The following is a 25,337-nucleotide window of genomic DNA, read 5'->3' as shown; positions in this document are numbered from 1 at the left end:
GCAGGGCAGTTCCCAGCTGCACTCTTGGCCCTCTTGCAGGCAGCTGGTCCCTGTGAAGGTCATCTCTGCATCAGGAACAGAGCTGTAGCATAACACCCCCAGGATGCTGCATGCTCTGCAGCGACCTAGAACCTGAAAGGGAGAGCTTGAGGCTAAGGAACTGAGCCTTGAGAAATGTGAGACATGGATTTGTCCTCTGTCAGTGTCCCACCCTGGAAGTGTCCCTGTTTAGCTGCTGAGGCTGCTTTGTCCTGGATAACCTGGCCTAGAAGTGTTTAGGAAGAAAACTGAGAGCTGACCTCTGGCAGTGCCAGAGCCTGAGCTCTGATAACCACTCCACTAAAGCCAAGCTCCCTGAGCAGGGGAGGCAGGGAGCAGGGAGCTGCAGTATTCCCTTGCTCCCAGAGCAGACCCTGTGACATTCATGGCCAAGTCAGCTGCTTACTAAAGAGTTTACTCCTGGCCCTGCTTTTCTCTTGAGCTGGAGTGACTGCTGCATGCAGGTACTGCTTTGCACACTTGTGGCTCCCTCACTCCATGGATGTGTTGCACATCTTGAGGAGGGAGAGGGGGGAAGGCAAATCCAATGACTTGGAAAGGGCTTTGACTGCTCTGCATGAACCAAGAGGCTAATTCTAACCAGTCCCAGCACTTAATAACTGAAGGCAACAGACACCAAGATGCCTGCAACAGGGACGGAGCTGGGGAGCTTCTGAAGCAAGCTCTACACATCCACCTTGAGGGTAACCACTTCCAACTACTGCTGAGCAACTGAGTAGAGCTGTAGGGTCCCCTTCCCACCCAGCTGTTAACAAGAACAGGAGTGAGAAGTCCTTCCAGCCTGTGCTGTCCAGGCCTCTGCTGCCTGCTCCTGGAGCCAGAAGGGTTCCCTTTCAACCACAGCTGCAGCAATGAGAGGCGAGAGGCTGGATCAACCCAGGCAACTGCAGAGAGCAGGAGCCAGCTGAGGTGAGCCTGAAAGGTGAGGTGGAGAAGGCAGTGTCCGAGTCCCTTGAGCAGCCAGGTGGCGTGTGCCAGGGCACTGCTGCCACAGCAGCCAGAGGTGTAGAGTGGTCAAAAAGAAAGGGGGAGGGGGGGGAGGGTGTTTTCATTGCCATTTAAATATATTTCTATATGAATGTCTCACAGAACAAAAAAATAAAGTCTTCTGCTCACAGATCCTGCAATAACCAGCACTGAAATGAACTTACCCCGGGACCCAGCGGTGATACACACATTGCATGTATTTGAGTGGGGCTGCTAGGGAGTGACTGGGCCTGCTGCTGGGTCCAGTCACAGAAAGCACAATATAAATACAGGATTCTCCTGTGACCTCTTGTCCCTGGTGTAATAAAAATACATTCTTTACAGTTAAAGGAAAACTTAGTGCAAGTCCAGCTCCTCCTCCTGCTGCTGCTGCTCCTGCTGCTGCTGCTGCTCCTGCTGCTGCTGCTCCCCCGCTGCCGCCGCCGCTCATTTGCAGGGCACTTCGTACTTGAAGATCACACTGAAGATCTTCCCCCCCAGCCTCTCGGCCAGCCAGGAGTTCTTGATGACAGCAAGCTTCAGGCTCTCACACTTCAGGGCTGCCTGGTAGTTGGTGTGGATGGCCCTGCCCATGCCCTCGATGATCACCAGATCCGTCTTGCGCTCGCGCACCAGCACGGCCAGGCCCTTGTCCAGGCGGCTGAAACGAGAGCTCTGCCTCAGGGACGGCTGCCCCCAGGGGTGGGGAGAGGCACCCTTGGAGGTGGGAGCAGACACCTCTGGAGGTAGGAAGAGGCACCCTTGGACATGCTGGGGTGAGGGCCTTGTCCCTCACAGAAAATGCGGCAGGATGTGGGAGGGTTGGACTTGGAATCATGGAATGATGAGGCCTGGAAGGGGCCTCTGGAGATCCCCCAGTCCGACCCCCCTGCCCCAGCAGGGCTTGGAATCTCTCCAGAGGAGGAGACTCCACCACCTCTCTGGGCAGCCTGCTCCAGGACTGAAGCCCCCTCCCACCAAACTTCCTCCTCCTGCTCAGCTGGCACCTCCTGGGCTGCAGTTTGTGCCTGTTGCTCCTTGTCCTGTTGCTGGGCAGCACTGAGAAGAGGGCAGCTCCATTGTCTTCACCCCTCCCTCCCCCCTCTAGCTCTTGCTGAGCACTAAGAAGATCCTCTCTGGGGCTGCTCCTCTCCAGGCTACACAGCCCCAGACTCTATGGTCTTGGAAAGCCTTTCCCAACCAAACCAATTCTGTGATTCTAGGATTGCTGAGGCAAATCAACCTTTAGATCAAAGGCAATGAGACTGAAAAGTAGTTTTAAAGCTCCATTAAAGGCAGGAGGGGTTGGGATTTCCCAGAGCACACACAGGTGATTCCTGCCTCCAGCAGAGAAACTAATTGCAGATAAATTAACCACACAGAGTGCTGCCTGCAGTCAGGAGGATTTCTTGGTCCCAAGCAGGACCTTCCATCATCTGTAACTAAGCTGCTCATAAGCAGCTGCTCCTGAGCTGACACTGTCACTGCTGCACCCAGCCATCAGATTTGGTCTAAGAAGCCTTGAGCCAGACTCCAAGTCTGCAAATCCAGACTGAGCAACTCCTCACTGCTGGCAGAAAGTGACTCACAGCAGCAGCAAGGTGGCTGAGATGCTCCAGAGCTATCTCCAAGCATCCTGCAGCTGCCAAATCACCAAGGGGTACTTTGCAAACCTACCTGAGATCTAGACATGGTGAGCTGGAACCAGTCTGAACCAGCAGCAGCTTCTCCTCCCTCAGAGCAGACCTTTAGGGGAAAAAAGAAGACAAAACCATTAACAGCTCCCTCAGGAGGCTCAGGCAGATCTGGAGGGGGCCACACCATGGAGGTCTGAGTGGGTTTAGCAAAGGCTTCTCTTTGTGCTAGGACTTGGTCAAGAGCCACTGTGCCTCCTTCAGCAAAAGGAGTGAGTAGTCAGCTCTGCCCTCTGCCAGGGACATTCTGCATGGGGAACAGATGTCTTTGCCTCTCCTTAAGATAGGAGCTTGGGTGCTCATCAGGGAAGCCACAGACAAGGAACACAGCTCTGGATGCTCAACAGAGCTGATCTCTACCTTTCTCACCTTAAGAAAGGTAAAGGATCCTCCTCAGCTTACCTGCAGGCTGCAGATTTCACACCCTGCCAGGCACAGTTAAAAAGGAGCTAGGGCTGGGAGCAGGCCCTTGGCTTGTGCCTCTGTGTGCTGTGTGCCACAGCACGAGGAGTGGCTCTGTGCTTACTGGATAATTGGGTCCATGGCTGCGATCCGCTCGGTGACGATCAGGGACTCGCTGTAGGTGACATCGTTCAGGGCAGGGCCAGAGTTGCAGGCCAGAATTACCTGAGGGGCAGAAAGCTCACAGCTCAACCTGCTCTCAGAGCTGCTTGCTTGGTTAAAATCCTCCCTGCCTGGCTGCTTTTACAGAAGAGGAAATGCCAAGTGAGAGGCTGGGGCCCAGTCCTTTTCCCAAGGCTTTGGACACTGCAGGCCCCTCTTGAGCAGCCTCAGGTCTGGTGGAGGCTTTGCTGCCTTCCACATTCTACTTAAAGTTCAGAGATCCCAGGAATGGGTTGAGAGGAAATCTTGAAGATCATTCCAGCTCCCTGCCATGGGCAGGGACAGCTCCCACCAGCCCAGGTTCCTCAAGGTCTCATCCAGCCTGGCCTTGAGTATCTCCAGGGAAGGGACAGCCACAGCCTCCCTGGGCAACCTGTGCCAGAGTCTCCCCACCCTCTGTGTCAAGAATTTCTTCCTCCTCTCCAGTCTCAATCTGCCCTCCTCAAGCTTCCATCCATTGCCCTTCATCCCATCACTACAAGCCCTTGTCAAGAGTCCCTCCCCAGAATTAAGAGCCTGAGGTTGCAGGGACCTGGATTACTGCCAGTTGAGATGTTAGGAGCCAGTCTGCTTCAGTGCCCTGCTGCTGAGTACTTAACCCTTCCACCACTCCCCACAGCTCCATGCCCCAGTGACCTCAGAGTGCAACCACTCACCTCAGTGCCTCTAGAAAGGAGCTCTCTGACAAAAGGAAAGACTCCTAGAATGATGTCAATCCCACTGTTATCTGCGAAAATTAAGGCACATTTGTGAGGGGGACCCTCCTGCAAGAGAGAACCAAACAACACTTTGGGTTAGTGGCAGCCACTCACTTCAGCAGCCCCCAGCTTCCCCCCGACCTGCCTGGCAGCTTTGGGGACTAGCAGCAGCAGAGCTCCCCTGGACATCACCCACCCCCTCCTGGCAGAGATCACTTCACAAATTCAGAGAACAGTTGGGGTTGGAAGGGACCTTAAAGACCATCCAGTTCCAGCCCCCTGCCCTGGCCAGGGACACCTCCCCCTAGGTCAGGTTGCCCCATGACCTCCCTGGGCAGCCTGCTGCAGTGTTCCAGCAGCCTCATGGTGCAGAGCTGGATCTAAACCTGCTCTGCCCTCACTTCAAACCACTGTCCCTCGTCCTGTCCTTGCAGGCCTTTGGGAACAGTCCCTCTGCAGCCTTCTTCTGGCCCCTTCAGATGCTAGAAGGCTGTTCAAAGGTCTCCCTGGAGCCTTCTCTTCTCCAGGCTGAACAGCCCAGCTCCCTCAGCCTGTCCTCATAGCAGAGGTGCTCCAGTTCCCTGACCACTTCTGCAGCCTCCTCTGGACCTGCTCCCTCAGGTAACTACTGAAATGTTAGATGAAGTCCTTCTGTTCCTTCCTGCTGTGGCTGCTGAATCCCTGAGCTGTGTTAGCAGCATTTCTTTGGAGCTGTCTGCATGGAGCTCCCACTCTGTTAAACCCCTGGGAGGAGTGAGGTGGTTGAGTGATTGATCAGCACTGCTGCAGTCCTACCTTCAGTCTCTGCAGCCACTGGCTGTAGGAGTCTTCCAACCAGGGACGTTCTGTGGCACAGACAAAATCACATCAGCACTTCCTGAAGGCAAACAGCAGTTCTGTGCAGGGGGAGGGCAGGAGCTGTCTCTTTGCAGACATCTAAGCACTAAGGCATGGGACCTCAGGGGTTTGTGTTAAGTGTGTGGATTCAAGGAGCTCCTGAGCATTTCAACCCAGTCAGGCAAGCTGGCCCAGCAGCCTGCCAAGCTGAGGCTTACAACTCTCCAAGGTAGGGGAATCCACACTGCCCCTGGGAGCTGATTCCAATCTCTGACTGTTCTGAGGGGGAAACACTTTCTCTTGGAGTCCAGTGGGAATGTCCCCAGCACCAGCTTGTCCCCATCACCCCTTGTCTTTGCCAGGGGACTCCATGTAAAAAGGGAGTCTCCATCCTCCTGGTAGCCACCCTTGGGGTCCTGCTCTGTGGCAAGAAGGTCTCCCCTAAGCCTTCTCTTCTCAGGGCTGCCCAAACCCAGCTCTCAGCCTTTCCTCTCAGGACAGAGCTTCCTGAATGTTTCTGCCTCTTGGGGCAGCCAAGGCTCCTGCTGGAGGAGAGAAGCTTTCAGAGGGGAGTCCCTTTAGAAGACAAACAGGAACCTTCCACTGGAGCTAGTGGAAGCCCTAGTGAGCACTGCTGCTCTCCTGCCCCATCAGCCACCTTCACCCTGCCCTCCCCTTCCCCTGTCCCCACCACACATCAACCTCTACCTTGGAGTTTTGACTTGGCTTCTTCAAATCCAAACTGTGGCTCAGATTCCAGAACACTGCAGCAGAAGAGAAATGAAAAGTGCAGAGCTAAGCAACTTCCACCTCACACACATCATGCAAACATTGCTGCAGCCCTTTCACTGCACAGGCTGTGAGGGGGAGGGTGGTGCAGGGGCTGAGAAACAGACACTTGGTGCTTCTGTTAAAAGCAGCAGGCTCAGCTGTGCAGCAAGTTGGAGTTCTTATGCTAAAAGGAAAAAGCTTCACAGCTGTTTGCAGGCCCCAAACTCCAGGGGGCAAATAAAAAGCCATCTCTGGGCTGCAGGAGCAGGCAGTTGTGATCTAGAATATCTGCATGGGCCAGCAGGGCTTTGCAAAGTCTAATCTCAAGAGTGGCCTAAGAGGAGGAAAACCAACAACCAGCAGGAGCTGGCATAAGCAGCCAGAGGGTTCAAAAGCTGCTGCTGCTGGCTGGGTGTGCAGCAGAGCCCCAGCCACGTGGGTGGTGCTGAGGGTTTACATAAGGAGAGGGCTGGCTCTCAGCTGCCAGGTCAAATATGACCCCATGTGGGCAATGCTTGCCAGGCAGGGCTCCTGAAGTGCCTCACATCTAGCAGCTAAGTGACTTTTAACTCAATCTGGATCTTAATTGCTTCCTTAAGGAGACTGAGAGCTGCACCACCAGACTGGCAAGCAGCCTGCCTGCTCTAACTGCTGCCAGTTCAAGGCTGTGGGCAAACATCAGAAGTAACACAGAGCTCAGGCAGCCCTGAACCACCTTGTGGTTACTGAGTTTGTCTTGATTTAATCAGAGGGAGAAGTGCTCCAGGCTGCAGCAAGGGAAGGAGATGCTGATTGCCAGCTGTAAAGCAGCATCCCTCTCCCCTGCTCTATCATCAGCCTCACAAAGATGAGACTTGTAGGACTGAAAGATCAGAACTGTTTCAAGATTGCTGCCACTAACAGCCTTAAACACACACAGCTGCTGCCAGGCTGGAAGGGGAAAAGCTCTCCCAGTGGTCCTGGAAATGTGAGATGATCAGAAATAGGATTTAGTCATCACAAGAGGCTACCTGACCTAACTTGGAGCCTGCTGGCCCTGTGACACCAGGGCAACTGGAGGTGCCTTTTGTAGGCACATAGTGCAACTGCCCCCTCCAAAGCAGTGCTGACCACAGTGGCACAAGCAAAGCAGCCAGGCTGGGCCCTCAGTGCTGTCAGTCAATTCAGGCAGTGACCCCAGAGTGGAAGGGTGGCAATGGAAGCTCTGCCACAGCAGGGCTCAGGAATCAACAAGCGACCTCTGACAAGGGTGAAATGCAAACTGCAGGCAAAGTGAGAGCAGTGCCCTGGGGCTTCAGAAAGAGCAGCTGGATAGCCTCTCTCCTCAGAAAGGGGCTTTGAAAGTATTTAACACCTACTCTGAGACTGCTTTTGCTCCCCAGTCAAAGACATTCCCTGCCAGCAGTCCTTTCACCAGGGCAAACTGCCTCTCCTCCCAGCCCAGCGCGTCCAGCGACTCGATCACGCTCTGGAAGCACTTCAGGGCTATGCCATTTTCCTTCTGCTTTACCTGCAAGCAAGAGAGGAAATGTTGGATTTAGACACCAGAATCTCTTGCCCAGCATTGGTTGTCTCAGTCCAGGACCACCTTCAAGCATTCTCCTCTAGGTTCATGGCTCCTAATGGACCAAAAAGTTGCTGCTATCAGGCTGCTTAGTGCCAAGAGGAAGAGCAGTTCCTGGGGTTCTAACAGGAAGCTGCCTTAGCACTGGGGGGTGAGCTGGGGCACAGGAGGGAGTGAGAGGTGCAACAGAGCTTGAGGAGATTGGGGAGGGGGAGGGCAGATACACAAAAAGCCTTTTAGCAGCAATAGGATTCATCAAACCCAGGAATCAGCAAGAAATTCTTCAGTGAGGCTGGGGAGAGCCTGGCACAGGCTGCCCAGGGAGGCTGTGGTGTCCCCTCCCTGGAGGTGTTCAAGGCCAGGCTGGATGAGGCCTTGAGCAGCCTGGGCTGGTGGGAGGTGTCCCTGCCCATGGCAGGGGGTTGGAACTGGATGATCTTTAACCATTCCATGAATCTAAGAACTGCCCAGAGAGGAGAACCCCAGCAGCAGCTCCACAGGAACCGGGGAAGGTTTGACTTCTGCACCAAGAGTTTCATCATCCCAGGTGCCTGGAAGCTCTTGGAGTGTTTCCTATCCTTCAGCCTCTAGTGGGATCAGTGTTACAGTAGCTAATTAGCTTAAACTGAGAGGTGAAGCTGGGTACCTCCTGCTCATCAAGAGCTTCTCTCAGCAGTATCTTGTCTGAGTTACCAACTGTGCCACCTGGCAGCACAGTTAGGGAGAAGCTTCTCTGCCCTTGGTGGAAATACAACAGTGAGAAAAGCCTCCAAGCAGACCCTGCCCTGCTGTCACTGACCTCTCCACACGGCCAAAGGGTGAGGACCAGGCCTACAGAAAGTCACCTCTGAGTGATCCTGACTCCACACATCCTCTTCCCAGCCACATTCTCTTACAGAATAAAACACAGAGAGGAAACAGCTGCACCACAGCAGCAAATATTGGTCAGAGCTGGCAGTGATGCAGCTGTGAGCACTCCAGCCCAGCTCTGCTGAGTGCCTCCCAAAGTCATCAAGACTCCTACAGCACAGCAGTGACTGCTGTAGGAAAGCAGCACAGCCTGGCTTGAGGACAGGCTGGCTCAGCAAGCAAGGGAGTGTGTGAAGGGCTGGGTTAGTTCCAGGCCTCTTTTGGACATGATGAAGAGGGTGAGGATGGTTTTTTTGCCAATCAACACCTCCCCTTCTCATTTTCTTTCCTTTTTTGGGTGGGGGGGAGGGAAAGAAAAGAAAACACATTTGAGGGTAAAGGAAGACAGAAACTTGGTTCTTGCAGTGGTGGTTTCTGCAGGGAGCTGCTGAGATGCTGAAGTGCTCAAGACAGCAGTGCCAAGGGCCCAGTGTCTCTCTCAGCTGCCTGCACTTCAAGTGTTTAGTGGGAAGTACTTACATGGCTACAGCCAGCTTCACACTGGGAAATGGTTTCCACACACCAGAGTTATGAGAAGGAGGAGGAAAAAAGTCCTTGAAGTCTGTCAGAGCTGCAGCAGTAGCCTCAGTATAAAGGGAAATAAAGTGATGGCTTCCAGCCTGAAATCCTGAGGTCACTCCTGAGGCACCTCCCAGCCAGCAGTGCAGGGCTCCCCATGCAGCTTCCTCAGCTCCAGACTGAAGGAAGCCCCTGAGGGAGCACAGTGCAATAGCAGCAGGGACAGGACTGACACCAACAAGCTGCTTACCAGGAGTACCAGGCAGCTGCAGCTGGTAGTAGTTTTGGTTAGCAGCATCCTCACCATTAGAGGTCAAAGGCTTTACAGCCTCCAGCTGCTTAAAAGTGCTGCAAGGCAGCCAGTTCCTCATCTCTGCCCTGGGAGCCATCACTTAGACAAAGAGTATGGAACAGTGCCTAGAAGCAACCTGTTGTGCAGCCTGCAAAGGCAGAACAACTTACCTTGGAGTAGGGGTCTGGGAAATTGAACTCATTTAAGCAGTGCTCCCTGGTGTCCAGAAGACTTCTGACTGTCAGGGTACCATAGGCACTACCAAGAAGAGAGAGGGGAGGTCAAAACCATCTACTTCACCTAGGGAAAAAGGCACTTCCTCCTCTGCTTCCCCCACAAGGCCCAGCACATCACACAAGCACTGCACTCTCTCCATGCCGGGTGTGCTGAAGGCTCTCTCTGAGTGCTAACTCCACAGTTTCTCTAACTCCAGCCAGGGGAAATGTCCAGAGCAAAGCTCCCTTAACACTCCCAGCAACCATGGAACAATTTCTGACACCAAATCTTCTGCTGAGATAGCCTCTTCCCATTCAACACCAACACAGGAGCTCCCAAAGTCCTGGGCAGAGGACCTGATGCTTTGCACAGCAACTTCCTACAGCCTTCAGCTCACTGCTTGCACTTTGCTCTGCTTCAGAACCTAATGAGCTTTTAGCTAGCTTTTAGGTAGCTACCTTCCAGTCAGTCAGCTTTTAGTTAGGTAGCTTTTAGACAGGTTTTAGTGAACTTTTAGTTAGCTTTTAATCAGCTTTCAGTCAGCTCTCAGTAAGCTTTTAGTTTGCCAGCTCTTAGTTAGTTAGCTCTTAGTCAGCTCTTAGTTAGCTTGTAGCCAGCTTTTAGCCAGCTCTGCTCAAAGAGAAGCAGCAAGTGATGCAAAAGGGACATAAAGCCACTTACAATGGCTGCTGCCTGAGTGTCTGGAGCTTGTTCCAGTATTTCTGCCTGAACTTCTCAGCTCTCTCCACTGCATCCACAGAGTCTGGCTGGCTGGCTGCAGCACGCTTGGCCACCTGGTAGAGAAATGAGGCAGGGCTGAAGTCACCAAATGAATTCTTCCTCCATCTAACAGAGCTGAAGTTCAGTATCAAGACAACCTCTCCACCTGCTCTGCTGGGCAGTGTCCACACACTCCCTCCCCATGAAAAAGTAACTCAGGCCTGATTAAATCCTGCTCCCATGAGCAAGAGCAATGCAACTATCCCTGGCCTTGACCTTTGGTTGCATAACCACCACCCTGCTTGCCAGCTCTGCATCAAGAGTGGCCAAATGCTATTTCAGAGAGAAGATGCTTTGAGAAGACCTTAGCAAAGTAAAAACCCACCCCAAAGCACCACAGGAGAAGAACACTTGGAAGGTGTCAAGCACTTCCTTAGGGTTTCTGTTAGCAGGGGGAAGAGGAACAGTTCTTGCACACCACAGGCTTGCCACAGTATTTTGATGTTCCCCAGCAGATTGCTTTGCTAAAGATGGGTGTCAGTCATGCACAGGGCTGGGTTAGGACATTTACCCCATCCAGGGCCTCCTCAAAGCAGGTGAGCCAGTACTTCCTGGCCATGGCATCATCTGTGAGGTCAACAGTGTCTGGGATATAGGTGGATGGGTCTTTCAGCAGGGGCAGGTTAACCAGGGGTCTTTCCAACCTATCCATTTCCAGCATGTCAAACTACATGAGAAACAGAAGAGATTTCTTTGTTAGAACCCAGCCAGAGAGAGATTTGACACCCAACTGAACTACTCCAGGGCTCCTGAGGGCCACCCACAGTGACAGGCTGGAAGTCTGCAGACAGCTCTCCTGGGATGTGTCAGCAGCAGTGAGCCACCCCCTGCATGGAGGAGCTCTCCCACAGCCAGGGCTTGCCAAGCTCCATGGAGAAAGGTCACTCCAGGGCCTCTATTATTTGGCTTCCCTTCCTCCCCAGTACTGCCACACCTGACAAGGGCAGGAGCACAGAGCTGAGCAGAGGTTGATTTCTGAAGGCATGTGGCTATGCTGCTTCACAGCCTCCTCTTGCAATCCTGAGCACAGCCTCCAAACCTTTTCCTTAGGCCTGGTGGAACCACTGCTTGGGAGCAAATGGCAAAGGCTGGAGATGGACTCTGTGTGCAGTCAGTGTAGTTACCAAGGCTGCAGCACCTCTGCTGCAAGGCCAGGCTGAGGGAGCTGGGGTTGTTCAGCCTGGAGGAGACTCCAGAGGGACCTTGGAGCTGCCTTCCAATACCTGAAGGGATCCTACAGGAAGGCTGCAGAGGGACTTTTCATGAGGGTGTCTGGGGACAGAAGGGGGAAGGGTTTGAAGCTGAGGGTTAGACTGGAGCTGAGGAAGAAGTTCTTCAGTATGAGGATGGTGAGACCCTGGAATAGGCTGCCCAGGGAGGTTGTGGCTGCCTCCTCCCTGGGGGTGTTCAAGGCCAGGTTGGATGAGGCCTTGAGCAGCTGAGTCTAGTTGGGAGGCATCCCCCAAGTCTCTTTCTTCAGAGCTACTCTCATTGCATCAAAGCATCACACAAGAGGCAAGACAGGATCACCCAGGACATGACATTAGTCTCTTCTTCTGGTGAGCAGGAGGAGCAGGGGCAGAGATTCATCTACCTCCAGGTCCCCCCTGGTAAGAGAAGGCCCTTAGAAAATGAAGCACATACTGTACCACTCCTTGTTCTCTGCAGGGGGTACACGTCAGGGGATGTGCTCATCAGCCCAGAACTCCCAGCATAGTTCTCTCCCCAGCTATACTGATTGGGATCTAGAAAAGAGAAAGACAGAGACACACATAATCTGAAAAGAAAACTGACAGCACTTGAGCCTAGAGTCAGCAGCCCTGCAGAGAAGCTGCTTCCCTACCAAAGCCATCACCTTCCCTGGGCCCTTCTCCCTCTAGCCCCCAGAAGAAATGTTTGCAGCACTCAGTGACTCACCCAGCTCTGAAGAGCTTCAACTGCAACGAGACAAAGAGAGTTCAGCTCTGAAATTAGGCTTGGCTTTAACCCCTTTCCTTCTCAGTAAGGGCTCTAACCAGCACATCTGAGCCTAACTCAGCCCTAAGTCTAGATCCATTGCTGCCAAAATGCAATCACCAAACCCTCCAAGCACAAGGCAAGCTTCACAAAGTTACTGCTAGGATTTTGGTTTGGTTTGATCTGAGCAAGTTTCACCAAGTTCAGATGCACAGCACATGCTACAGAAGCAACATCTTGAGCCCCTCAGTAGCTGCTTCCTAGCCCCTAGCTAGAAAGTGGGGATGAAAAGAGCTCCACATCCACTCCTCTGAGGTAAATTGGCTATTTACTGAGCCTAGGTGCCATGAGCCACCTCTCTGCCTGCTCCACTGCAGCCACCACCCTGACTGCCTTGCTGCTGCCTCAACAAAACACATGGCAGGACTCAGCCAAAGCACCCTAAGCCCAGAGAGTGCCTCCTCCCTCAGCAAGGTCTGTCAGGCTTTCCACTCTCACATGAACACAGGTTTGAGATGCTGGTCTTCTTCAGCACATTAACTGAATTCAGAAGCTGGCTTCTTACAGAGGGCAAAAGTTCTCCCAAGCCACATCTCCCCAGTTTGGTTTAGAGTCATCAGTGCTCTTTGCAGAAACACAGGAACAGAGAAGAGCCAAATCCTGCTGGCTTCTCACAGGAGAGCAGGAAAACCAAGTGAGAAATTCAGGTGGCCCTGCCAGAGGACAGAGAACCAAAGCCCAGCATCTGTGTTTGTTAGTGCCAAATGGATTGATTTAGGCAACAACTGACATGCAGCCTCTTGAGAGAAACTTGGACATTACACTGACATTTCAGAACACAGCATATACAGAACATAGCAGTGCTGTACTTACTGTCTTGTTCAGCTCCTTTTAAAAATGCCCCAATGGCTCCCAGGTAGCCTTCATGTCTCAGGAACAATGCCTGAACCTCTCCCTGCCACAATATGAAACATTGCAATTGGATGGTCCCTGGTGGCTAAGAGGCAACTTCTTTGTCACTAGTTTTACACTTACAATTCAACAGCAAGAGCTAGCAGAAGGCAACAGGCATTTGAGCTACATTCTAACACATTCAGCAACCTCAGTGTGCTCCTGAAACACAGCTGCCAGGAGGAACTGCTCACATACACCACTCCACACGTATCAAACAGCTAGGGAAGAGACACATGCAGAGGTGGTGTGGGCTGTGAGCCTGCACACCCCCAGAAGCAGAGGGAAGCCAGGGCCTTCACTAGAACAGCCCACACCATCATGCCATGAATATTCAACTCCTCTTGCTTGAACAGGATGGAAAGAGCAGCTCAGCTGCCTGGGAGGTCATCCATGGGGAGCTCATCCATTGCTCATTAGCTTTACTGCATGACACTGCTGCTCAGCAGCCCACAGCCAGCCAGCCAGGCCAGCATCTCCCCCAGCCAGCTGCACTGGTGATGGAAGGCAGGGATGCTAGGGAGAGTAAGGGCATCCTCCACAGCAGCAGCTCAGCTCTCCCAGGCAAGGCTGGGGGAGACAGTGCCTTCTGCCAAGGAAAAGCAGCCCTGCCTGCAGCAGTGACTGCAGGAGCAGCTCCCACTGAGGGGAGCTACAGGAGAAGATCAGCTACAGCTCAGGGTGAGGTTGGATTTTTATCTTTAATAAAGCTCTTCTTATGAGAAGCTAAAGCTGCAGCTTTGCAAAGGTTTCCTGCCACTGAAGTTTTAGAGGAGTGGGCTGGAATGGTGAAATCAGGGAAGAATCAGCAGCAGGCAGGAGTCTCCTGCCTGAAGCACTGAGCTGAGGTAACAAACAAAGCTGTCCTCTGTTCTCTAGAGCTCCAAAGTGCAGGCACTAATCCACCTGTCCCAACCTCTGGGTGAGATTTTGGACTGGAGTGTTTCCTAGTGAAAGACCTGCAGTGTTTTCCAGCTTCCAAACCTGCAAAGAGCTACAGCTGGGCTTTGGGTTTGGGTTTGTTGTTTCCTTTTTATCAACAACCAAATAGCAACCCCCACCCCCCACTGACCTAACTGCTAACTAGCTCAGCAGAGAACAAGCCCACACTGCACAGCCCAGGGGGGGAGAAGAAACAGATGCAAGTCAGCAAGAGGAATTGAATAACAATGGTAGCTAGCTAAGAAACAGTGGGAATTCATTGCTTGGCAGCTACAAGACAGACTGTCAATCAAAAAATAAGAGGGAGAGGGAGGGAGGGAGAGAGAGAGAGGCCAGACAGAACTCCCAGGCATTGCACATGGGTTTCACCCCTCCCACAACAGGTCTGTACAGCCCTGCCTTACCTACCTACCCCACAGCCCTCTAAGCTGCCTTGGGGTGCAGATGGGTTTATTAAACAGCCTAGGGAGCTAGCTAGAGCTGGGGCCTTGCTGGCAGGAGCAGCTCTGCTTCATTACCTTGGAGAAGTAGTTGATGCTGTAGCTGATGGTGCGCATGGTGACCGGGTGGCCCCGGATGAAGAACCCTCCAAAGTAGATTTTGTCTAGGCTGTGGAGCTTGGCATAGAGGCAGGCAAGCTGGCCAATGTCGTTGCTGATCATGTGGAGCAAGCTCTTTGCCATATCTTCTTTGGAAAACTCTTAAAGGAAAGAAAGAGGGAAAGCAAAGTGAAGGCAGCTGAGGCGGCTCAAGGGGGTTGGATTCCTCCGGCAGCCTGCAGGAGGAAAGACAAATGGCACTGGGCAGCCCCTGGGGTGTGCAGAAGAAATGTGCTCCCCCACCTAAAACCTCTCCTAAAGACACTCATTCAGCAGGGAGTGTGGACTGGACTGGAGATAGCATGGCCAAGAGCAGCCAGCCCCTGTGAAGTACTGCTTGAAAGGCCAAGAGCTAAGGGCAAGAACTCCGTTTCTCCCCTCTGGGATCCAGGGCTGCCTCCACCTCAGACACACTGCAAGCACTTGGTGGTGGTGCTGCAAACACAACTGCAGGTGATGGTAAATCACTGCCAGGACTCCCTTCCTGGACCAGGGAAGCCACATCTATTTCCCACAGGGATGAGCTGGGCTATTCCTGTCACCTGCCTGGACTTAGGCAAATCCCAGCCTGGACAATCTGAGACCCTGCTTGAAGAGCAGCAGCAGAAGGTGTTTTGGATCCATCAAATACTGTGCAGGCAGAGCACAGGTAGGCATCTCCCAAGGGCAGCAGTGGGTTCCCCTACAGTGGGCAGCTTTAAGCTTTAAGACAGAGTGCTGGGCCAGCTCATTTCAACTCCACTGTCACCTGGAAAGGTTGGAGCAGGTGACCCTGGGGCTGCCTTCCACCCTGGCACTCTGTGAGGATCATGAGAAGGATTGGTGGTTGTTAGACCATTACAGACCCCAGCTCCCCAGGGGAAGAGGACATGGCTGCATTTTCTTCTCCTCATTAGTTTCAGACAACTCCAAACTGCTGGAGCAACTCCAGCAGTGCTCCAAGGCCCTTCTCAGCCCAGCACACATACCATGGGGCAATGGCTAAGGCAAGACATTCCTGCTGCTCTTTTGCCACCCATCTCAGTGTTCCCAGGAAGCCAGCAGAAGCAGCAGATCCGTGCTGGCAGGCAATACACTGTACAGCAAAGCTCAGGCAGGTCTCTCACACACCAAATACCTTTATCTGCTGTAGTGGATTTCCCAAAGCTGCTGGCTATCAGATTGCCACTCAGCCCCAGGGTGTGGCAGGCACCTCCATACACATCCTTCACCAGCATGTCTACATTTGTGTGCTGTCCTTTTGAAGCCAGCTGCAGCAGTTCATCAAATTTCTGAGGATGAGAAGTAGATTTATGTCAGCTCTCCTGCACTGCCAGAGAGCCCTGCCCAGAGCCTCAGAGCTCTGCAGCATCTTTACTGACCAAGCCCAGGGCTTTTGGCTTGTCTTTGAATCAACCCTGCCAGCAGGAGGCTGGATGAGGCCTTGAGCAACCTGGTCTAGTGGGAGGTGGCCCTGCCCAGGGCAGGGGGGTTGGAGCTGGATGATCTTTATGGTCCCTTCCAAACTAAACCAGTCAGAAGCCTGCTGCATCTCCTCTCCTGGCACAGAGTCAGCAGCAACCCAGGACCTGAGAGCAAACAGATCTGGGGCTGCTTGAAGCATAACAAAGAGCTTCCAGCCCAAAAGACTAAGGCTGCCTTGCAGAAATGCACGAATGCCCTTGGGACTGAGCTTGCATGCCATCTGCAGCTCTCAGTACTGAACTTCTGATGTCTTCTTCTGTAAAAGCAGAGAGAGTGCAGAGCAGGCACTGCTGTGCTCCAAGATCTCTCTCTCAAAAGCATCCTACAAGACTGCTGCAAGTGTGGGGCTTGCCTCTGACCTCTGTCTCAGTGCCTGTGCACCTCCAGCTTCTTCTCCACCCCTGACCTTTAGGGACACCTATTTAAGCCACGTGGACCTCTGAGGCAGCCACAAAGCAGCATGATTTAAGAGCTGAGCTAGGCAGGGCAGTGCTAAATCAGGCCTCATTCTGGCAGACCACCAAGCTGAGAGCTGAGTGATGAACCCCTGCAACCAGCCAGTGGAGCAAAGACTCAGAACTCCTCCTCTCCACTCCCAGACTTTTGGCAGGAATTGGCTGCTCTCTGCTTTGCCTCTGCAGACAGCAGTGCAGGAACCAGGCAGGCAAAAAGCCATTAACAGAGCAGCCTGAGGAGGCTCTCTCTGCATTACAGCCATCAGCTGTCCTTGCTGACAAACCCCTGAGTCCCAGGGAGGATCCTGCCACCTCTGAGCACCATGAGATTTTTGTCCCTATGTTCTGCCAGTATCTTTCTGCACTGAAACCTCCCTTTCATGCATCAGCAGCACTGAAAATAGGAATCCAAGGATTCAGCCTTGATCTAATAGTGCAGGAGCACAAGCACCTAAAGGAGAGGATGAAAATCATCCTGAGCACTGCAGAGCTCTCTGCAGAAGGCCAGCAGCCTTTAGGAAAAGGTAAACCCTCCCCCAGAGACAGACCTCAGCTTCCTCATCCTCCAGCACACAGACCTTGGATTGCTGGCTGCTTAACATGATTCTTTTCTCCCTGTTCACAGAGCTCAGCATTCCAACACTTCCAAGCTTCCTCTCAGCATCCCAGCTCCCACAGATACCTTTGTTTTCGTGAGCAGAGCTCCAAGACCCCAGAAGGTTCCACCTCCAATTGAGCTCCCTCCAATCCACTCAAACTTGTCTTCTGTTTCTACCTGGCAATAACACAAAGCAGATTTGTCCAGAGAGTCCTACTGGCATTATAAACACACAGTCAGCCCTGAGAGCCCTTTGAACAGTGGCACTAGTGTGGGTGGAACTATTTCACTGTGCAAGCAGCAGGTGAGCAGCTCTCCAGTGGTGCCTGTTCCACACATCTGTGCCACCAGCAGCTTTGTACTGAATTCTTGGCCAATACAGACATCAAATTTGGTCTCCTCAAGAGTGTATCCAAACAAATATGCAAACCCACTCTGACCTGGCAGCCTTTGTCCTCATTTGGTAATGTAACAACTTCTCTAAGCATCAAACTAAATGTGATGCAAAGGAGACTGTGGTAGTGGATGGGAAAGAATTCAGAACTCCAGAGGAGCACTGCTGAGGCCACACCTTGAGTCCTGTGTCCAGGGCTGGGCTCCTCAGCTTAGGAAAGATGTTGAGGTGCTGGCAGGTGTCCAGAGAAGGGCAACAAAGCTGGGGAGGGGTCTGGAGCACAGCCCTGGGAGGAGAGGCTGAGGGAGCTGGGGTTGCTTAGCCTGGAGAAGAGGAGGCTCAGGGGAGACCTTCTTGCTCTCTCCAACTCCCTGAAGGGAGGTTGGAGCCAGCTGGGGATTGGTCTCTTCTCCCAGGCACCCAGCACCAGAACAAGAGGACACAGTCTCAAGCTGTGCCAGGGGAGGTTTAGGCTGGATGGTAGGAAGAAGTTCTTCACAGAAAGAGAGATTTACCATTGGGATGTGCTGCCCAGGGAGGTGGTGGAGTCCCCATCCCTGGAAGTGTTTAGGAAGAGACTGGATGAGGCCCTTGGTGCCATGGTTCAGTTGATTAATTGGTGCTGGGGGATAGGTTGGACTCAATGATCATGAAGGTCTTTTCCAACCTGGTTAATTCTATTCTATTCTATTCTAGTCTAGTCTAATCTAGTCTATCCTATCCTATCCTATTCTAATTGTGATTCAAAGGAGACTGTGATGGGCAAGCATCCCAAACTCCAGGAGCATTGGTGAAAACCAAACCACCCCAAACCACCCACTCCGAATTTCCTTTCTAAACCCAAGGAGAGACAACTGCAAACCTCACCCAGGGGAGATGTCTCAGGTCACCTAACTCAAAGCTTGCCACAGAGCATCTCAGCCACCACTCACCTTGACCATAGAGACCCCAGAGCCAATGTTCACCAGCAGGTAGGGGAAGATGTTGGGGTGGTTGGTCTGGAAGCGGAACTCCGTGTCGGAGTCTTTCTGGTAGGCGAACACTTCGTGGGGGATGTTCCTCAGGACAAAGTTGCAGCCTTTGATCAGGCAGGTCATTACATCTTCTTTATCTACTCTGAGAGGAAGGGGGAGAAAGACAAACCAAAGCAACACAACCTTAAATGGTTTTCACAGTGTCACTGACCAGCAAGTTCTCAGAGGCTCTGCACACAGGGCAGGTGGCAAGCAGCCAGGAGAGCTGAGGTGCTGCACCTCCCGTGCCAGGACACTCAGCCTGGAGTTACACAGGAGCTTTAATCTCCTAGGAATCAGGCTCTCACCAAAAAGAGCCCTGCTTGCTGACACTGCTTCTGCAGAGCCCTGCTGCTGCCCAGGTTCATGTGCACCCAAGCCACAGAGGAAACCTGGAAATGAACCTGCCTGCAGATTCAGCCAACAGAACAACCTCCTGCCAAGCAGTGGCTTTCTACTGCTCTTCCTCTTCCTTCTCAATAGAGGAGGGGAGAAAATAGTCCCCTCCTCAACATTGCAGTACTGGCTTATGACAGCTTAAAGTGCCTGTGAGGAGCTTGCTACTGGGATTACCAAACACAGGAGGCAAAAAGCCCTCTCACAAGAGGAAGAGGAGTCACAGCTGTACACCTGCTGAGGAGGGGGTCTGGGAACATGATCCAGAGCTTAGCCACTCACTGACTTCTGTCAGCTTCTCCCAAGTTACTGATTTGTGCTGAATTTCTTACATGGAGTTCCACAAAGCCTGGCTGAAAACCCTTCTCCAAAGCACAGCCAGCACTCTCAACTACTGCTGCCTGCTTGGCAGGATGGGGGAGATGCTGCCTTGGGGCTGTGGACCAATTAAGTCTGTCACAAGCGGGGGGGGGGGGGGGGGGGAAACATCACCAAAGAACCAAAGCCCAGGTGCAGCAGATAGGGAAAGGGGGAACTGCCTCCCTGTGTCTTGCTTAATTGGTATTCAGTAAGAGCCAATCAAGGACTGATGGAGGCTGGGTGAAAAGCAGTTAACAGAATCCCACCTAGCAGAGGAAGAAAGTCCTCTGACAAAGTAGTATAAAAGAAGGTGAAGTCACTGCCTCAGGAACTGGAGGCTGAACTACAGAGAGGGGCAGCTGGAGAGGTGCTTGGAAGGTCTCCTCAGCAGCAGCAGGCAGTGGTGTACTTGGGTGATGTGTTTGTCTGTCCTTACAGCAGCTTTGTACTGTCTGCTGTTTGATAAAGGTGTTTGAGCAGTGAAGTTATCAGGCTGTAAATTCAGGAGGCTGCCCTTCAGCCTCCTGCAGGCCTGTGCTGTGGTAGTGACTGCTGGCAAGGGCAAATGCTTCTGCAGCTCTAACCTGAGCCTCTTGGAGTGAGCCCAGAGGAGGCCCCAAGGATAGTCCAAGGGCTACAACACCTCTGCTGTGAGGACAGGCTGAGGGTGTGCAGCCTGGAGAAGAGAAGGCTCTGGAGGGACCTCAGAGCTGCATTCCATTTGCTGAAGGGATCCCAGAGGAAGGCTGAGGAGAGACTTTTCATGAGGGTGGCTGGGGACAGGACAAGGGGGAATGGTTTGAAGCTGAGGGAGAGCAGGGTCAGACTGGAGCTGAGGAAGAAGCTCTGCAGTAGGAGGGTGGTGAGACTCTGGAACAAGCTGCCCAGCGAAGCTGTGGCTGCCTCCTCCCTGGGGGTGCTCAGGGCCAGGCTGGATGAGGCCTTGAGCAGATGAGTGTAGCTGAGAGGTGTCCCTGCCCATGGCAGGGGGGTTGGGGTAGATGATCTCTGAGGCCCCTTCCAAGCTGAGCCATTCTCTGAACCTAGACATCTGTAAAGGTGAAGTACATCCAGGGCAAAGTGTCTGCCAGCAGTGTTTGGGCTTGCAATAATGAAGGTGCCTTGTAGCTGCAGCCTTCAAGTAGGAAGACTGCCACAGCTGAGCACACCTCAGCACACAGGCTCCTAATTAAAACCCTTCACAGTAATGAATTTCTGAACTACTTATTCAGGAGCTGACTTCATTTGATAAAGCACTGCAGGCTTTGTGGCTCCTTGCTCCTGCAGAGTTCCTGCTTCCTCCTCTCTGCTTTTTCCTGAGGGCTGTGCTGCTGGCTCTGCTCCTGCCCCTCTCCTGGCAGTCACTGATAGAGTTATCTTTCTGCAGCTTCTGCTCACTGCCAAGCCACCTCAGCCTGCTCTGACCCACATGCATGCACACATTTTCACCCCTTCACTCTGGCTGTGGAAGGCCTTTGAGGGCAGATGGGCAAGTGGGAAGCTAGCCTGCTAAAACCTCCTCCAAGCAGAAGCACCCTCTGAGAGGTGTGAGCAGTTCCACTTACTTCAAGCCCAGTTTCTTCTCAATAAGATCTTTGAATTTGTAGGCACCACCACCTGTAGCTTTGATGACTTTTGTCTCTGTGTTGACAAGATGATCTTTGATGAAATCTAGGCAGGTTTCAATGTAAGTGTTCTCAAACTTGATGAAGTGGAGCCGAGCTGTGATCTCCTCCTGAACTGAGATCTCATACAGAGGCTCATTCTCTATGTCCTTGGAGAGAGAAAAAGCATCTTGTACATCACTCAAAGCCTTCTGCAGCAAGGTGATGTGCTGAGCCACCCAGCACTGCTGTGCTTCCCTTGACTGGAAGCTGCATGGAGGCTGTCAAAAACACAACATCCCAAGCTTGCAAAGAACAATACAGCTTCAACAGCTGTTGGGCTTCCTTCAGCTGGGAATATAATCAATGCTCCATGCATCAGGCATGCACAAGGTAGCTGTGTGAGAAACTGTGCAGCAGGCAGTGTGGCTCTTTAACTCAGGCACCACACTTACCTGCCTGGAAAGCAATTGTTTCAAACACTGGCTGGCAATGGAAGCACTTCTAGAAGGCAGGGATTGGAACTGAGCTTGCCTGTGTGTGGGCTGCACAGCTCTCAAGCCCTGCAATCAGCCTTGCAGTGAAGAGAACACAGATGGATCATCACAGGGATTGAGAGCCAGGCCTATATTGAGCTCACAAAGTAAAAAGCATTGCCAAGCCCATGCTAATGGTTAATGTCCCCTGGAATAGGAAGGGCTTCATCCAGAGGGACTTGGAGAGGTGGCCCCAAGCCAACCTCATGAAGTTCAGGAAGGTCAAGTGCAAGGTCCTGCACCTGATCTGGGTGAGGAGTGGCCTGAGAGAAGCCTAGAGAAGGTCTTGGGGGTGTCAGGTGATGATTAACCCCCCCCAAGCCAGCAGTGGTCACTGGCAGCCCAGCAGGCAGCTGTGTGCTGAGCTGCAGCCAAAGCAGGCAGAGCAGCAGCACAGGGAGGGGAGTCTGGCCCTCTGCTCTGCCTCCAGCTCTGGTGGTGTCCCTGCCCATGGCAGGGGGCTGGAACTAGATGATCTTTAAGGTCCCTTCCAACCTAAACCATTCTGTGAATCTATGAAATGTGAGCCAGAGACTCCCCTGAGCTGCTGCACAGCTCTTGGGGAAGGCTGCCTCAGTGCATCCTAGGATGTGGGCTGGAAAGAAACACTTCTGCTGTGGCAGCTTCAGAGTGACAGACAGCAGAGCAAGGCCACACCTGGGCTGCCAGAAAGTTGTAGGTGAAGTTGTATACAGAACAAGTCACTAGATGGGTTTCAGATGAATCCTCTGCTCTGAGAGGCCAGTCTGAGCCTCACTCTGAAGGGGCAGCTGCTTGCTGCTGGGTAAAGACACAGTGCTCACCTTTCCAGAATGATCAAAGGATCTCACTCTTGCCACTTTGTGCTGCACAGTGGAGTAATAAGCCAGCTTGGTTAATGACCCACCTGTGAATGAAAAGATGGCAAGTCATGATTAAGGCCTCAGCTCAGAGCCAGCAATGTAACTTGCACTTATGTATGCTTTACCCAAAGAGTTCTGGGCTCTTAAGATCTCCTTGGCTCAAGCCAGGTGTAATTAAGATAAATGCATAATGAAGGAAGCCAAAGAACCTTTGTCGAGAAAGAGACTTGGCAGGGCCAGCTCCAAATGAGGAGCTCTTCCCATGAGCAGTGCAAGCAGAGTTTATGCCCAGCAGAGTTTAACCCCTTGCCCTCTCTGTGCTGTCTCTGCCCCTGACCTCCACAGGTGAGTGTATGAACTCAGACTGCATAAGTCAGGAACTCATCTTCCTTAGGACAAAAGAGGTTAAGAAATCTCTTGAGCAGGTATTTGAGCCTGAAAGTAGGAGGCTGTCAAGGCCTGCTTGCTGCTGCTAAAACAAGCTTTTAATTCTTTCCTCTGAGAAAGGAGAATGCTGCTTCACCCACTCCTGAGCACCAGGAGCTGATTAAGGCATCAGTTTGCCTCACAAACCTCTAAGCTGCTTTGGTTGGTGGAGAAAACCCCTTAGTTTTAACTCAGCATAGGAAGCACCCTGGGCTGCAGATCACAGCCACCCTCATCTGCAGAGTCTGCTCTGACCTTGCATCCAGGCCCTTACAGCAGGAGCTGGAGGCACTCAGGGAGTCTATCTCCGAGTGCCAGAGGTCTAACATGCAGCTGAGTTGAGCTCTGCAAGTGTGACTTGCCTCTTTGCCAAAGCTCTGGCATGTTACCCCTCTGAGTTTGCCACCTTGCACAAGGCAGGAAGGAACTGTGACAAGCAGCTGGCTCGAAATGAGGAGCCCCAGCAGTAAGTAGAAGCTTGGGCTGGAAGGGACCTTAAAGATCACCTGGTGTTGGAGTGTCCTGCTGCTTGTGCAACAACACTGATAACACCAGGAGTGCTTTGGCAATTAATTTATCACCAGATAAATGGAATGCAAAGCTGTGCCTGATACATTATCCTCTTCCTCTCTCAGTTTTTAAGGACTTAAATCCATCCAGAACACCAGCTGAGACATGCAACCAGGCTTTATAACTAATCCCACAACTCTAATTCCAGTCTGACCCACAGAAAGGAGCAGTTCCAGCTGTGATGGCAACAGGCACAGAGCAAGTGAGCTTCTGGAGGGGTTAAGCAGGCTTGTGCTGTGTCAAGGACTGTGCTATGGTGAAGATCTTCCCACTAGACAGCCTGCATCACCCACAGCAGTGCTAACCAGAGGACTAGTGGAGGCTTGCACCCTGGTGCTGAGGCTGAAGAGCACTTCTGGCTTTCACACCAAACATTTCCACTGACCTGCTAACTGCAGAACAAGCAGAATGTGTGACCTGGTGCTTTGGGTTGTGCAAGCCTCCACAGAATGAATGCTAATCCCTGCACAGGTGAAGCTGTTGTTAACAGGCTTAGCTCAGCTCTGTCCCAGCGTGGCCCCAGCCCAGCACAGCTCCCTGCCCTGGTGTCTTTGATGTGCTCTGCTCCATCTGCCCCTTGGGGCAGCCTGCTGGACACCCAGGGGTTTCACCTTCTCAGGCTTGTAACAGGACGAGTGAGCAGCTTCAGGTCGTGCCAGGGGAGGTTTAAGTTGGATACTTGGAACCATTTCTTCCCCTAAAAGGTGGCCAAGGCGTGGCCCAGGCTGCTCAGGGAAGCGGTGGAGCCCCCAAAGCCGGGGGGACAGGAGAGCCTCGCAGACGTGGTGCTGAAGGACATGGCTCAGTGGTGATCTGGCAGTGCTGGGCTAAAGGTTGGTTGTGATGATCTTAAAGGTCATTCCCAACCCAAACAATTCCACGGCACGGGGCGCTTCTGGGGGTGACCGAGGGCTCAGGTACAGCCAGCTGCTGTGCCAGGCCCCTAGCCCATGCCGAACGCCCCCACCTCTGCAGCCACCCAGCTGTGGCAGGGCAGGTGGCACCGCAGCTCCCCCCCAGCCCTCCTGCCGCCACAAGGGCAGGGGCACGGAGGGGCGCACGGAGGGGCGCACGGAGGGGCGCACGGAGGGGCGCACGGAGGGGCGCACGGAGGGGCGCACGGAGGGGCGCACGGAGGGGCGCACGGAGGGGCGCACGGAGGGGCGCACGGAGGGGCGCACAGGGACGAGGCGGGGGTCGCTGCTGCTGCCGCCCCACCCGGGCCTAAGGCAGCCGGCTCCCGCGCATCGTCCTCTTTCCCGAGGTCGCGGCGTTACCGCCGCTCTGAGGCACCGCCGCGGGGGTCGCAGGCCTCGATCCCCTTCGGGCAGGACACCCCACTGCCCTGTCCGGACGCGCTGGGGTGTCTCTCCCCACTTCTCCGCCAAGGGCAGCCCCAAGCTGTCCCTCACCGGCCCGTTAGCAGCAGCGGGAGGCACGCTGGGGCTTGTAGTGCCGCTTCCCGCCTCTGCCCCGCCGCCGCCGAGCGACGGGACTCCCGTTCCCGTCGTGCCCCGCACCGCCGCCGCTCCGCGGGGGCTGCCGGAAGCTGTAGTGCACCCCCGGCTGCCCGCTGCGGCCCGGGCGCCTCAGGGGACTGCGCTTCCCGGCGTGCTCTGCGCGCCGCCAGCCCGCAGGGGCCCCGGCCCGGCCCCCCAGCGGGCGAGAGCCGCCGCCCGTGCCTCGGTCGTCGCCCCCTCCCCGCCGGTCCCCTCCTCCCCGCCGCTGCCGCCTCGGTTACCGATGTCTATGGCGAAGCGTTTGGCGTTCTCTAGGTTGCGAAAGATTTCGTCGGGCGGGAGGGTGATGCTCTTATCCAAACTGCCGTGACCGCCGCTACCTCGCCCGCCCCGCTCCGCCATTTTGAAGGCGACCCACTCCTCGGCTGGCCTCATCGGCATGCAAATGTATGCGCATATATCTGCATACTAACGAGCCATGCGCATAGATTATGCGAATAAGGCGGGAACGGGCGGCGCAGGCGCAGAGCCCACCCCGGGGGCGCTGCACAGACGCGGGGCAGCGGGACTGGCACCGGCTGTCCCCTGGGCAGGAGCCGTGGAGCGGTGAAGCCCTCCCCAGCAAAGGGGAAGTCAGAGCTAGGGAGGGATGAAAGGACATCGCAAGAGACACTCAGGAGTGCCAGCGCCAGCAGCGAGGCAGCTGCCGGGTCGGAGTTGTTTCCGGCTCAGTGCATGGTCAGCATCAGGCCCCAGCAGAGGCTTCGCAGCCTGTGACCCTTGGCAGTGTCTCAGTGTGACTCAGAGGGCAGCGATGCTGTTCCATCAGCTTCGTGACTCC

General features: G+C 53.6%; 1 protein-coding gene across 1 annotated transcript; it reads right to left on the bottom strand.

Annotated features, from left to right (window-relative positions):
• Positions 1-1,103: 1,103 nt before the first annotated feature.
• PANK4 (pantothenate kinase 4 (inactive)) lies at positions 1,104-24,931 on the bottom strand. Its single transcript, XM_068158190.1, has 19 exons — positions 24,778-24,931; positions 22,002-22,084; positions 20,624-20,832; positions 18,222-18,405; positions 16,980-17,072; positions 15,496-15,649; positions 14,298-14,479; positions 12,760-12,841; positions 11,575-11,675; positions 10,442-10,597; positions 9,832-9,944; positions 9,105-9,192; positions 7,009-7,160; positions 5,588-5,643; positions 4,838-4,887; positions 4,001-4,108; positions 3,247-3,347; positions 2,704-2,772; positions 1,104-1,687 (listed from the first exon to the last, which is right to left on the bottom strand). The coding sequence occupies exons 1-19, from the start codon at positions 24,929-24,931 to the stop codon at positions 1,474-1,476; spliced, it is 2,349 nt and encodes a 782-aa protein (XP_068014291.1). The 3' UTR covers positions 1,104-1,473.
• Positions 24,932-25,337: the final 406 nt, after the last annotated feature.

This window comes from Melanerpes formicivorus, unplaced genomic scaffold, assembly GCF_026170545.1.
Source record: "Melanerpes formicivorus ecotype bairdi unplaced genomic scaffold, bMelFor1.0.p_v2 SCAF_39, whole genome shotgun sequence".
Lineage (NCBI taxonomy): Eukaryota > Metazoa > Chordata > Aves > Piciformes > Picidae > Melanerpes > Melanerpes formicivorus.
The sequence above is the reverse complement of the archived record's forward strand: the minus strand, read 5'-3'. Positions and strand labels throughout refer to the sequence as shown.